This window comes from Colletotrichum truncatum (assembly GCF_014235925.2).
Source record: "Colletotrichum truncatum strain CMES1059 chromosome Unknown Contig_0002, whole genome shotgun sequence".
NCBI classification, from domain to species: Eukaryota; Fungi; Ascomycota; class Sordariomycetes; order Glomerellales; family Glomerellaceae; genus Colletotrichum; species Colletotrichum truncatum.
In genome coordinates this window covers 6,238,075-6,252,550 of record NW_027222399.1, presented here as the reverse complement: position 1 = coordinate 6,252,550, position 14,476 = coordinate 6,238,075, and the positions used below count along the sequence as shown (strand labels likewise).

Sequence of the window (14,476 nt, the reverse complement as noted above, 5' to 3'; positions counted from 1 at the left end):
TCCCCTCACTACCACTACCAACACCACCAACCTGTCCTCAGCCAGCCTCTCCATCACCACCAAATTTAAATCCTCCCCGTCACCCCACGCCACGTTCCAGGGGCTGGTGTACCGGCGCAACCCCCCCGCCATGTGTGAAATATATCGTCAATCATCTCCTCCCCCCCGTCCCGCCGCTTACATGTATGTGCCTTTCGTGCCTCGTGTGTATCCGACACCTAGTTCCAACTACGTAGAAAACCTCAAACCCGCCCATCTCAAACTCCCACGCTGCCGCCTAGAACCCCAAGCCCCCCCGGCCCCGTCTCATCCACCTCGGCTCCGGGTCATGCAGCTAGGTCCTTCCCATCACACTTGTAGTGTACACACACACACACGCACACACACACATCGAAACCCGGCTGTCCGGCGTCTTCCGGATCACACCACCATCCATCCATCCTACCTACCTACCATCCAACCATCCATCCATCCAAACTCTCCCAACCCACATCCGTACCTGACTGGTCCGTGGATTCAGGGGCTAGGACGAGAAAAGGGGTAACAATAACCAACAACTCACATCTCACCACTGCTCTCCAATGCGTCGTCATGCTTTTAACATCGTGTGACATAATTTTCCAAGATGGGGCTCTCAATAAGTTCAAGACATGAAGAAGATATGCTAATTCTTTCTGTTGTATGTGTGTGAGTGTGTAATTTTTTTTTGGTTCTTTTATATCGATCGTTACTATCATAAAATCTTAATCGTCATTATCATCATCATGAGCGCCGCTGAGCGTCGCCGCGGTGTTTGAACCACAATCCCCATCCGTTCATCTTCATCCATCATTCTTCGTCTTCTCTCGAGTGCCCTCGAGAACGGCATTCATCTCATCTTATAGTTTCCTCTTCACCCCTCCTCCCTTCATTGACTCCAAATTTGTTTTCAATCTCGCTCAACCAGCAAACTTCCGCCTCTGAACAAGGCAAAAAGCCCCAGATCCCCCTACCATGAAACGTTCCTGGAAAGGAGGCCAAAAATTAATATGCCAGATCCCACCCCAAATAATGTTCCGCGCTAGAAGATGCAGAAGAAGATGCTTCGCTTTTGAGGCAAAATAAAAAAAAGAATATGAAAAAGACGGGCGTGGCTTCATGTCCGTCTGTCGTCAGTTTCACTCATGTGCTTTCTCCTCCCCTTTTGCGTTCACCCCCTAAATTTTTGTCTCTCTCGGCAGTTAAATGTCCCAAGCAAAGAGTCTAGCCGCCCCACCGTGCTTCTTTCCATTGCAATCTTTTGTTCGTTTGAGGGTTGGGTCCGCTAGAGAAAACCCCCTCCGCCCAAGTCCATGTTAGAAGTCGTGAATCCAGGAGGAGAGGAAGAAATGATGGCCGGCCATCCAGAGTCGCCTCTGAATAGGGATCCGTTTGAAGGTCAGTAACGGTCCTTTAGCTGGTACTGTACAATCCCAGCCAAAGCGCCTGATGGTGAAAAATAAAATAGAAAAAAAGTCTTGGAGGGAAAAGAAAGCATAACCCAATTCTGAAAGCAGACGTGCAGGAAACACAAAAGCCCAACGGCTTTTGTCCAAAGGACATAGAGACCGACCGAATTACAAAAGGCCGTAAAACAAAGACAAAGGTGCCGCGCAGTTAACCATAATCTAGGTCATAAAGTCGTCATAAGGTCGTCGCAGATGAAAGATGTGCGTCGCTTTTCCCACCCCTTTGGTCCAGTTCTTGGCCCATTCTCTCCGTTCTTTTTCCTTTTCCAGACAGACACCCGAGTGCCGCATTATTGCGGGGTGTCGTCAAATGAGAGACTATGCGATCTCTTATGTATATGTTGACAGTCTCAGCTGAACACACACCTTGCCAACTCATCAGGCGAAAACCCGCCCCTCCTTCAGTCAAAAGAAGCCGTGGAGCTGCTGCTCGAGTGGTGTCCAGAGCGACGGTGGCTCTCCCGTGAGCCGTGACTGGACGATGTGTGGCGGCTGCTCTTCTTGGATCGGCGGCCCGTCTCAGTGGCGGGCAGCCCCTGAACGATGCCGTTGCGCGCGAGCATGCCGCCGTTGACGGAAAAGTTGCGGCACACCATGAAGGCGCGCATGGCGGCGTTTTCCTGCGCCAGCGAGTCGGATTCATACGCGAGGTCCGTCTGGTACTCTCGCCCATTGACCAGGACCAGACAAGTGTAGCCGCTGTGGTCACGGTAGCACTCGTAAGAGGGATCTGTCCATCCACGTCGTCGGCAGAGACCTAAAATGGAATCGATTAGCCTCTGATATTCTTCCTGCAAGTTTTTCACATTCGACGACAAAGACGATGGCGCAGCTGAACGGGATCATCAAACGCATGCCTCCTCCCCGGCAGGGCGAGGCGAACTGCATCTGAGCCCAACCCGACTTTCCCACAGTTGTCCCCTTCCCCTTCCCAAGTCCTGCAGGTTGTCCTTCAAGTGAGCCTCAACGTAGAGCTTACGTCGATCACAGGGGCCCTAAAGTCACGTCCCGACTCGCCAGAAAAACATCAGGGCCCAGGAATACGCATGTCATTCCCGCCTCAACAGAATGCAGGGGTAGGCATACACGATCTGACCCAGTTCCCCAGGCTCATCGTTGCCAGCCCCACTTATACAGACAACTGGCGATGGACGAGGTTCAGGGAAGCATTGGGTTCCAAGGATGCATCTGGAAAAGTCAATTGATCACTTACTCTCAAGGTACTGCATGTAAAAGCCTCCCATGTTGACGGTAACTCCCAATGTGTCGAAATCTATTAGATATGGCAGGTTCGAATCCGGACGTGCAGGTCCAAGAGACTGATTCGGCTTGACCGGCGAGCAGGGGGACAACAACGTTGTCTCGGACGCAGAAGAGGAAAATTGAGATAAAAGTGAAGCAAATGAATAACGGGTAGCTCTTGTCCAGACAACTGGATCAATGTCGAGGCGGTCGTAGGATGCAATCAAGCCCAAAAAGTGAGGCGAGCGAGCAATCTGTGGTTGAGGATGCCGGGGGCTCGTACGTACTTCTACGCACCGCACGCCAGAACCGTCGAGGGGGGTTGTAAGGCGTAGGGCAGAAATCCGGGGTGTGTTCGAGAGGAAGCGAGTATGTATTATTGCTCAAAGAAAACAAGTGAGCAGATGAGCTGGGATCGGAACCAAGTCTTGAGAGCTGTTTTGGCGATTCCCAGGTTGTGAGAAGTAGAGCTCGAGGAGGTATAGGATGGACAAGAAGAAAGAAGTCCGTGGAAGGGGTGGTCGATGTGTTGTTACTTGTGAGTGAGTGAGTGGGAGAGAGGGGGAGAGAGTGTGTGTGTATGTGTGTATGTGTGTATGTGTTGTGTGTGCGTGTGAACGTGGGTGGGTGTGGGTGTGTTGTAAGTTAAACTACGTATCCAGGGCTTCTTCCGTTTCTTGGGTTGCAGGAAATCATCAGAACCATGGACAGAGAGACATGTGTCTGCTTTATTGCAGAAAAAAAGGGTGCCTTTTTTTTTCCCACCTTCGTCTGCCTTCGTCGATGAACTAGTGCGGGGGCATGGGAGGGGGGTGGAGGGGTGGTCCGGCAACAGGTCAAGTCCAATTCAGGGCCAACATCAACGACATATGTAAAGGTACATTAGATCATACATGGGGACATGGCAACGGCCAGATGTAGGTAGTGCAGTTGCAGTGTATGTGGTAATAACAAGCTACGGCGGCAACGGCAGCGGCTGCGGCAGGAAATGAGGGACCGGACAGGCGAAAGAGGAGGGGAGGGGAGGGGGGAGGAGATGCAGAATGTACCTTGGACGGGATCAGAACAAGACAAGGAAACGGAGGGGGACAAGAAAAGGCCTGGGCCAAGGACGTGGAATTAGCCTGGTGGTCACTTTTCTGTTCTGTTGCTAGGGGAGGAAAAGAGATAGAAAGAAACAAATGCAAAGTGGGCAGGGGACAGACACACGCACAGAGGGACGGGGAAAAAAGAAGAGGAGAGGGAGAGAGAAAAAAAAAAAAAAAAAAGTACGGCGGAACATGCACAATGGGGTGGTTCTCTTACTTTTCGGTTCGAGATGCAAGCGGCGATGCGGCTCTCGAAAGAGTGTGACCCATGCTTTGCTGCGTTGGCTCGTCTCATTGCCAGTTGATAAAAACCGCTGGAGACTAGGCAACTCCACCACGACACATTGGGGAGGAGGGGAGCAAGAGGGGACCGAGTGAAGGGAGGGGGGTGGGAGGGGGTACCAGCATCATCGCTGGACCTCTACCAGGCCAGGGCCAGGGCCAGGGCAGCCCAGGCGAAGATCTACCTCTGTGCTGAGAGCTTCTTCCCTGCCCTTCTCTCTGCTCAAGTCCATGTACCTGTTGCAGTTGTGCCCAAGTATTCATGACCAGCACTGAGTCAAAAGCGTATTTCAACGGTAATGCCTTGTACGGGAGTTGACCGCGGTCGGATGGTGCTCCAAATACGTCGATACCCCGTCGTTGGTCGCTGATGCTCGCGGCGCTTGCTGGTCCGGTTCTGCATCAGACTCTGCCTTCTGTAAGGGCAGTTTAATTACCCTACCGCCGGTGGTGCCGCCAATTTGGACTTTATTTTGTTTTGGGCCCCGTCTGTGGTCTACCCACGACATCATCGTCACAAGCAAAGGCGCGCGCCTCTCGAAGCATGTACGGATACATGCGGACTTACATGGCCGAAACTTTGGACGAAGTCTCTCCGACCATGTGGCCCGCCGGGTCGCAGACATGGCTGCTTTAGCTGCTTTAGGGCTACAGTAGGCCAGGAGGGCAATGTTCGAGAGGGAACGAGACTGCACTGCACAAAAGAAGTAAGAAACTGACGAGGGCTGCAAATAATGCAGGGCCGGTGGCGAAATGGAACCATTCAGAGAGGCGGTACTCAATCTGGCGAACCGGTCTGGCCTACGTAGTAGATGGTTGGACGTAATCATTACCGAACCATGTGCACAGTACTCGGAACTCTCACCAAGGCACACGCTAGTCTTAAGTCTGGGTTTCCTTGCTCTCTCGTGCAGTCGTTTCGAGCTGACGACGAGTCAAAACGTCGAGGGCATGCTTATTTGATTGTTTGCTGCCTCCGCCGGAAGGATATGCCTGATTAGAGTTGCGAGCCTTATGCCTGTCCAATGCGAGCTGTGGGAAGAAACAAAGGAAGGGGTGACTTGATGATAAACCAAACATGCGAGTACTCCGTATTAGCAAGTCCTGTTAGCGGCGACTAATGCACCACAATCAATACTGCAAAGGGCCGGTTACAATTTGTGGGTAATTCGTTAGCAGTATGTTAGAAGCGCGGCTTTTTATTGCTGCTCTGTTGCCTTCCACCGCTAATTTCTCTGTTGTGGCATTGAGCATCATTCTGCTGTTCAGTCTGCTAGCATCGCTGTGTAGGCCTGGAGCGACGTCTGTTGCCTACTAGGCTTGCGTTTTGCGTGCATGTACTCATTTCTGTCAATGGTCGTTGCTTGGGAGGGGGGGCAAAGTTGAATTCGAAGCTGTACTCGAGGATTTAGTCTCTTCAACGTAGTGAGATCCCTCCCCCTGGCCTGGTTGTCGCTTACTCGCTTGTGCTGCGGGACCCGAGGTTGAGGATTGGAACGACAGCGGCGACAACTTGGAAGGTGACATTGTAAGACGATCCCAGAAGGACAAAGAAGCAAGAGCACTGGCTGCCACAAAATAGCCAGGCTCGCCTGTCTGTGCCATGTCAGGCAAAGCTCCGGGGGCATGTTATGCGATACTGGCTGCTAACTAGGGCAAGGACAAGGCCAGGCGCTGGGCCACGTTAGGGATCAGCCAGTGGCTCCCAATGATGTGCAGCGATGGTGGGCGATTCGCACGGCATCATCAAAGCCAAAACAGCCTGTTGGCCAGTCTCGTGTCGTTGTGTAGCAGTTATGCCCAGTCAGAGATGGGCAAAACAGTGATGGTCTTTGTGTGTTTGACAAATCAGCGCTTGGAGAAATGAAGAAAATTCCCCGTAAGGTGATGTACACCGGTACAGATATTCCTTGTGGTGATGGAGCAGGGAACGGAGCAGCGAATCAGCGCCTGTGGCCCGGCCAGCCGTTCGTTGGTTCGGAGAGCGTCAGCATGGGTGCCGACTAAAACAGAGGCCTTCTTGTCTCCGGCAGGACAATGTGGGCGAGAGAGCAAGCGGAGTGTGCGGCGGCGAGACGCTGAGTGCCCTTTTTTTTTTTTTTTTTTTTTTTTTGTCCTTCTCTTTCAGTACTGCTTGTGCTGGTCTTGTTGCCGAGGACCGTTACTGATACCGCGGGTGGTAGAAGCTGGGCTCGCTTCCATGGCATCGTTCTCCAGGGAACTGAATTCGATGGCACATGGAGAAACGAACGACGGGCGTCGGGCAACCAACCAACGTCGGGGTTCAAGCCCCATCACCGGCGAATGGCAGAGGCCCCGCGGACGAGATTGCAAGGTCGGTGAAGGGGTCATCTCTCATATCTTGTCGCTGTGAGGGACCTGGGCGACGTGCATGAACACTTACCCAGCGCCGAGAGAAGACTACTAGAAGTGGGTTCAACGGGGGCGAGATCCATTTGACAAGGGGTCAAACGAGAGAGCGAGCTCTGTTCTGGCTGGCTTCCAGGGTGGGATGAGCAGCATGGGATCAAGGTGAGGGGGTGCGTCGTTATCGTCGCAAACAGGCAGTTCTCCATATACGAAAAGTATCTGCTGCATCCATCTCTCTATTTCATCCCCTCTCTTTTGGAGCTTTGGATGCCGTAGACGACCTAGGCAAAACGAAGGGTCTTCTGCGGTGCAGGTGAGGCAAAAACATGGTGGTTCAAAGGGAACCCGATAGTGGGCGGGAGGCAAGTGTGGATGGGCCGAGAAAAGAAGCCAAAAAGCCACGCGAATGCAGACCGTTGGATGGCCGGAAACGGACCATAGCGGCGATAGGTCCGAAGGGGTGCGGAAAGGTGTTGGTAGGACAAGAGGAGAGAATCACGACGGCGAACGGAGGCGACGGGGTTGGTTGATGACTAGTTGGATGAGAGTGAGGTCAAGTCGAGGTGAGGAAAACGGCTGTTGTTGTTGAGGTTGCCGTTGTGGTTGTGGTGGGCGTGCGTGGGGAGGGGAGGGGAGGGGTTAGTGGGGTGGAAAGATGGTCTTTGAGATGATGTATGTATCCCTTGGTATAAACACCCGGCGACAAAGACCTGTCGAAGCTACCACCTACCCCTACTGACCGGGGGCGTGGTGGTGGTGGGTGCTGCAGCATTAGCAGCAGCAGCCAGATGCAGCGCAGCAACTGGTGTGCACGCGGAGGCAGAGCTAGGCGAAGAAGTGCAGGGTGTTTAAGACGCAGGCCATGCAATGATGAGTTGGCAGTGCCGCTGGAGGTGGACGGTGGACGGTGGGTGTTGGATGTTGCTTTGACTATGTAATAAACGGGGAAATCCAGGGAAACACATAGGCGTACTCTTTTCTCTGGGCATCTCTATTCGTGATTGCGATTGGGGAGGGGAGAAGAGAGAGAGAGAAAGTGAAGGCGGGTATCTCTGCAACTGACCTCGTAACCCTCCCTGACCTGCTCCTGCATCGTGAAAGTATCAATACCTGAGGCGCCGAGGCGTGCAAGTACCTAGTCTCTTTCAGCAGCGCTTTATACGTATGAGTATCCATACATGAATGGAATCTATGGTACAAGGTAGAAATTGAATTCAAAGCTTGGATTATGCAAGGCAAAGGCAGGCAGGTTTAGATTGCCGCGGGCGAACTGCTCCTTCCTAGCCGGATGAGGTTGGAAAAGAGGTCGGGGAGCAGGAGGTGGCAGGTGGCAGGTGCAGGTTGGAACCGGTGAGCGAATCGCCCATGCCTTCCCTGTCGAAACAATCTAGAAAAGGTTTGGAAAGGCGTCAATGGCTCACCTCAGTCAACATTGGCAGCAAGAACAGGAGCAGGAGGAGTAGGAACACCTTCCTCATCACCAGCCGTATGGAAGGAAGGCAGCTAATTAGCTGTTGCCTATCTTGTCAGACATGAATAGTGGCAGCAGGAAGCAGCGTTATTCTTTGCCGCTTGCTGCTTTCAGCATCAGTAGACAGCCCAGCCATACACATTACTGTGTGCCATGTACCAAGTAGCAGTAGCATCCTTACATACTACTTCCTTCCACTACAGCTCCCAGCTAGCGCACGCAGTAGACGCCGCCCCGCCTTCTGATTCGACAATTGCATCTTCTGGAACCCTGTCCCCGTCCCTTCCATCTCGACCGACCGCCCCTCCAGGCGTCCCACCGTCTCCACAACCCCTCAGAATCGGCACCGGCCATTACAGCACTGCTACTGCCTAGTAGTAGCTATCCCCAGCGGTGGCTGGAGCATATTGTGACGTGACTGATACTTCTCGTCCTTTTCTTTGCCTATGACACATTGCTTACCACTCTAGCAAATGAGCGATGGGACAACTGACTATCATCAATTGCCGCATACCTTGCTCACATATCTGATAAAAAACAAAGTCGAGGTAAGAAAGAGCAGAATAAAAAGAAAATCAAGGATATCACATCGAAAGTTGAGCGAAATCGATGGCCGGAAATCAAGCATTGAGGGCTACCCCCGTCACTCAAGATCCGGTGATCAACGACCCCTCCGAGAGCACGGCCGCAGCTCACCAAACCGGACAACTGACAAGGAACATGGACCTGGGGATACCCTCATTACGCCCCGGAACTTCTCCCGAGACACTGCTTTTACAGTCTCCTCCTTCTCCTTGACCTTATCCAGCCCTGCCGACGCTACGGAGAAAGCCACCCCACTACGTCCATCCTCTCTCGTATCATTCATGGCTTGCCAACGGCCGATTGAGGCCTCACGATGGCCCGTCACTCCTCGCATCATCAGTTCTCTTTCCCTTTGGTCCCTTGTCGTCCATCGTACAGTCCCCAATCCTCGGCCGATGCCCATACCCACCCACTGTCGGGTTTTTTTGTCACCACCACCTGCGGGATCCGGTGGCTCGGGAATACAAGTTTGTGATTACGCTGGTGTCCCTCTTTGTGTTCCATGTACTACGTACGACCTGTACCGAGCTGGCCTGGCCAGGGTTGCTGTCGATAAAGGGTGTGAGGGGCGAGACATCAGGGACCCCTCCTCGCCAAACTTCTACCACACCCCGCAAGAAAGAAACAAACATACTTGGCCTTCTTTCAACGTCATCCGCTTACGAACGAAAAGATCCATCTTTATCTTTATTTCATTGGATATCGTCGCGGGTCCGACAGATGGGACTTCATCAGATCACAATGGGGAAAAAAAAAAAAAAAAAAGAGGACTCCCTTTCTCGAACTGGATCCCGCCGTTGGGACTGAGGTCGCACCGCAGACCTGACCGCCGTTCTCACATACCGGCTGCTGCAGCCATACCACGCCAGTATCTAGCCTGGCCTGGCTTGCCTGTCTATCCGTTTTCGCTACGCAAGAGAGCGAATGACAGACAGCACGTCGCTCACCGTTGAGTCCACCCTGGCGGGCCCAATTTGGGCGACTCCTCGTTCATGGCATGTATCATCAGACGACGCGTCCTCCCCCAACACATGTAGTATGGCCATCCCTCTTCGAGACACAAGCGGCCAGTTATTGCGGCCACATCACGAACCTTCCGCCGTCGTTTCTTGCTGATATTAAAGACATTGAGGGCGTTGAAAAGAGGGGCCATCTGCGGCTTGTTCATGTATGACAACAAAGACATCTGCGCCCAGGCTCTGCGCGCTCCTGTAAGGCTAGATGCGCCAATCGAATCTCGCGTGGGCGCCATGGGTTAGGTCAGTCTGCTGGGATTGTCCACCATGCTCGCTTCAAATATTTTCCTCCTCAGTCTGCCGCTCACACAGATACCTCGTCAGGTTTAGTCTCTAGGGGGCGTCTGTCTGCTGTCTCCAGGTCGGTACTGGTCCGGCCACTGTCTCATATCTGCCAGCCGCCCCCAAGACAACAAGCATCGAGGTCGAGCCCGTTAGCTAGTCTAGTACAGACATGCGCGCGGGCGGCCACACGAGAACGGCACGGCAAAGGCATCAAAGTGGCGTGTTGCAGGGGCCCAGGCCGCGGGATTGGCTCGGCCTGGGTATGATGTGCATTCGCCGCCACCACGCAGTGGCGCCGAGGGTCAGAAAAATAAGTGAGAAGTGCTTTCCATCTGAGATGATGATGTGCGCTGCTCGGCCGCTGACCACGGGACGGGGGAAGGAAAAAAGAAAACAAAAAGGTGGGCACCCATTGATGGTACATGATGCCAACTGATGAATCTCGCCGGGCTGGCTCCTACAAGAGGCCAGAAATGTTGCTGTGTTGTATTACCTGCCATAACAGACCTCTCGTCCTTCCCCGTGCTCATCATATGTCGATTCGCGTACCGCAGCTGTCGTACTGTTTTGAACATGCACCTCGACCTTTTGGGCGGCCCAGCCCGGAACTCGACATGTACAGCCATAAGTCTCCTGCACCGCTATATTGCCGTGATGAGTTGTCCAAAGTTGCACATACGATCCCTGTCCGAGATCGCTTCTGCGCCGGGACTCGAGCTGCAGGCTCGTCGTGTTCGTTCCGCAGTTCCACCACCCTTTCCCTCCTGGTCGGGGCCGTCAGTAGGCGCGTCGCGTTCACGGAGTTGACCCGTAGAAGGGCTGTGCCATGTTTTTTCCAATACGCTTTTCTCCATCTAACCCACGTGACACAACGACTCTAATGTGTTATCCTCCCCTCCTCTTTGTATACATAGGGGTGGGTGGCCTCCTTCCGGCGGCCTGGTGGCGGGCCTAAAATCCCTGCTTGGATGCAAAATACGCCTTCATGTCGCTGACACTCTCTTGAGGGATGGCATAGACGGGGTGGATCGTCCCGATGCGGTCCTCCTCGTCAAATATCTGTGCACCCTCGATGCACGGCGACACAACCCATTTGGGCTCCGGTAGGATCGTGTCGTCTTCGTTGACATATGTGAGATCCCACTGGTGCTGCGCAGAGCTCAGTCCGGAGAGCACGTAGCAGGTGTGGTATGCGTCCGATGGCCTGGCCTTCAAGTCAACAACACAGAAAAGACACACCGAGTATAAGCTTCGACTGTGGTCATCTCACCTGCTGGGTTTATCGCGAAGGCCGCCGCGTTTGGACCGGTCTTGACCACAACATAAGATGTAACGGATTAAACCTTCTCGACTGTATAAGCTGCCGTTGTGGGGAGCGAAGTGGCCACCGGTTGGATAATCCTCAAGCTCGCTCGCACCCTTCAATACAGCGTCGATCAGTGGCCAGCACCCGCCGACCCAGTGGCTATAGCAGCCATCAACAAGCTTGTTTGTACGGCCGCAGAAGCCCCCCTCTGGAGCATACTGCCGTGACGAGAGCCAAGAGATAAGTCGTGGCACATCGAGGTATCTGCCACCGAACGGAAAGAGTCAGTTATGCGCCACTTTCATGGCAAAACATCAGTGGACGGCCGACTACGTACTTGGGGATGATGCGATGCGGAGTATCCAGAATTGAGAGGCAGCCCAGCGCACAGAAAGCGTATGCGCCATGCGCTTCACCATCCGGCTTTCCCGATATTCCACCCTCAAATGTTTGACCTATTGGTGAGCGGCGACGAGGCAACCGGGCTAAGGCATGACTTACATCTGCGTACATAATCCGCCAATCCAGTGAAGAGCGTGGGTCGCTCAGGCGTCCAGGCCGGCGAGTCGGTAGAAAGATCGAGAGGAAGGTTTAGTAGGGTGACAATGACGGCCGCGCAGTATGCTCCCCTAAAAGCCTGTCAGACGATGATGGTGCAACGTTGAGGACAGAGGAGGGGGAAGGGTTGGTGAGTCTACCCACCTGACGTCGACCTCTCCGCCCAATGTCATCTGAATGCCGCCTTCCGGCCGTTTGAGAGAGCAGATCCATCGCCACATGGCCTTCCTATCAATGGCATCGTATGCATCTTCTCCGCCGACAATGGCAAGAGCAAGCACAACGGCATAGGTCGTAGCGAGATGGGAGTTCTGACCGTGGCCGCCACCGATACCACCGCCGGGATTCTGCATGGTCCCCACCGTTTTGATCAGGTCCTCTCTATACACTGCTGTGTCGTAGCCAAGCAGAGCCAAGGCGTTGAGGGACCAGTACAGGAACCACGGCCGGCTGGCATCGGCGGCCACGTACGGGGCGGGGAATCTCCCCAGCTGTTTCTGAAGGAACTTGATGTGGTTGTCGCGGAGAAGTGCAGGAACCCCATGGTCGTTGTACTCAATTTCCGGGTCCGTTGCAGCCAGCAGTGGGACACACTGCTGCACTGTCTCGTCCTGGACCTTGGAGGTGGCCGTCGTGAGCGCATCGCGGACGGGCGGAGGCGTCGTGAACAGCTCCGGCACGACGGAATTTGGGTGAACGTCAACGTCACTCTCGTAGTCAATAAACTCTTCATCTACGTCGCTCTCCGGTCGTGGAGATGCGCCGGCCTGATTTTGAGCCGAGGCAGCCATGTCGGCTGCGCGCTTGATGAAGGTGACTTTAGGACGACGCTTGAGAGGTTTGAGGCGGGGTCTCATCTCACACAGGGGAGAACGGAGCGAGGCAAAAGTCTTTATATAAAGTCAGTAAATGCCTATGCTTTCATCATATAACAAAGACCACAAGGTCTCAATTTCGTCTTGTCGAGGCAAGTTCAGTCAAACCGTGAGGCGGTTGCTGAGCAGTGAGAGACAACAATCGACAGATGCCCCTCCTTACTGTCAATGTGCTTGTGAAAGGACGTTCATTTAAGTGGGGTAGCGTGGGGTGATTGGTTTGTCATACAAGGACACTAGTGCCTAAGGACCCACGATGGCCCAAGCTCACCACCAAAACGTCGTTTGACGTTTGACGATGTTACTAAATGCAGCTTTTGTGTCACTCAGACTCGACAGATACGGCTGTGATGATGATGAGACTTTTGATTCCAACTATTTAGATTGTTTTGGGATGTTCTACATTCTTCCTCTTTTATCTCTTTCCCCTTCAACGCAGGCCTTAAGTTTTGAAATGATATGCTGGCCGCTGACGTCTCGATGAAAGTTTTCATATTACCGCTAACTCTTTTGTCTATCTGATCTGTCTTTGTTTATTGATTAAATAGTTAGGCTATGGAGGCACTCACGTCCTTTGTTACAATATTCCTCCATATTAACAATTCTCTACGTATGTTTTCAGAGCCCACATCACCATATCCACCCATGCGAAAGATCATACGCACCTCATTCGGTGGGAATTTTACTGCAATGGAACACTCGGTGTATGTCAGTAACCACTGTTTGATATCATACGATGTAGCTAGTTAGAGTTACAATATGGCGATGAGTATGAAGATGTGAACATGTATATTTCAATAAACAAGCACCAGGGTTCTCGGAGAACATGTAATACAAAATGGTACGGAATAGCTTTGTATTAATCACTTCTTAACACCTAACTTAAACTGAGCTGAGACCTCAAATTTTTTATGTTGAAACTTCTTTGGCAATTAGTAGCCAATTATATAGCTCATCGCTGAGTTCCAGAAACTGACGACGCCCTGGTCCCGAATCATTCTATGGGAGCATGATGGGTGAGCATGGCGTTGATCAATTAGATTCAATCATTGCAGTCTGGACTCTAAGATACGACTCCTGTTTAACTTATTGAAGTAATGAACAGCAGACTCTAGTTGTTACTTTAAGTCCTCGAGATGAAAGGTCTGGTGAGTGTGTTCATTGCCTCCGAAGATTCATTTCAGAAAGCAACACCTCCTCTTAAACCATTCAAAGACACGTCATGGGCTTCATTTAATTGTTAAAACGCCTCACAAACAAATACCTAGAGAGTGGCTCCCTTTTTCGGGGGCTCCCTCTTCGAGCCAGCTGGAACTCACTACGTTTCTCGCACACCTGTCGACTTTCTACGTGATACTCGAAATACCTATTTGATGACTTTGGGTAAGAAGTTGGATTTTTTTGCAGAGACTGTTGTTGAAAAATAGTGCTTGTATTACAGCGGGACCGATACCAAGGTGACTCCAAGCTCATCTGGTAAAATGCCCTGCTGAAGTCGAATTCTAGAATGGCGGTCATGATGTCAACTCTGCAGAGCTAGATGAGGGTCAAACTCAAGCACATTTCTTCCCGCTGAATCTAACCTCATGCAAGATGTATCGTAAAATTGAAAGTTGGGGCAAGCTATTGTTTGTATGGGGATCAAAAAAGAAAGCGGTCTGTTATAAAAGGTAGCTGTGGCAGCCTACGAAGAGGCTCTCACTGGGCTTCGGCGCCTCTATAGGCTTCTGTGTCTAGAAACATGTGTTATTGAAACAATGCGACTTTGTTGCCCTGTATGCTCGAAGGGACAAAAGGATGAATGCCAAGGCCGAGGCAAAAATGCTAGATCTTCTCGAGAAGGACATTTACACAAGAATATACAGTGACTTAATCGTTGCGATATGAACGTGGACCAAAGTCGTTAGAATT

The 14,476-nt window shown here is 52.2% G+C and overlaps 2 protein-coding genes across 2 annotated transcripts; both read right to left on the bottom strand.

Annotated features, from left to right (window-relative positions):
* Positions 1–1,888: 1,888 nt before the first annotated feature.
* On the bottom strand, positions 1,889–2,731 carry CTRU02_204662 (double-stranded RNA binding motif protein; the record flags this gene model as incomplete). Its single annotated transcript, XM_036721138.1, has 2 exons — positions 1,889–2,244; positions 2,701–2,731. 2 exons carry the CDS (start codon positions 2,729–2,731, stop codon positions 1,889–1,891), a joined length of 387 nt encoding a protein of 128 aa, XP_036587122.1.
* An 8,046-nt stretch (positions 2,732–10,777) lies between these two features.
* On the bottom strand, positions 10,778–12,547 carry CTRU02_204661 (prenyltransferase and squalene oxidase; the record flags this gene model as incomplete). Its single annotated transcript, XM_036721137.1, has 5 exons — positions 10,778–11,030; positions 11,097–11,396; positions 11,470–11,587; positions 11,634–11,761; positions 11,835–12,547. 5 exons carry the CDS (start codon positions 12,545–12,547, stop codon positions 10,778–10,780), a joined length of 1,512 nt encoding a protein of 503 aa, XP_036587121.1.
* Between the last annotated feature and the right edge of the window lie 1,929 nt (positions 12,548–14,476).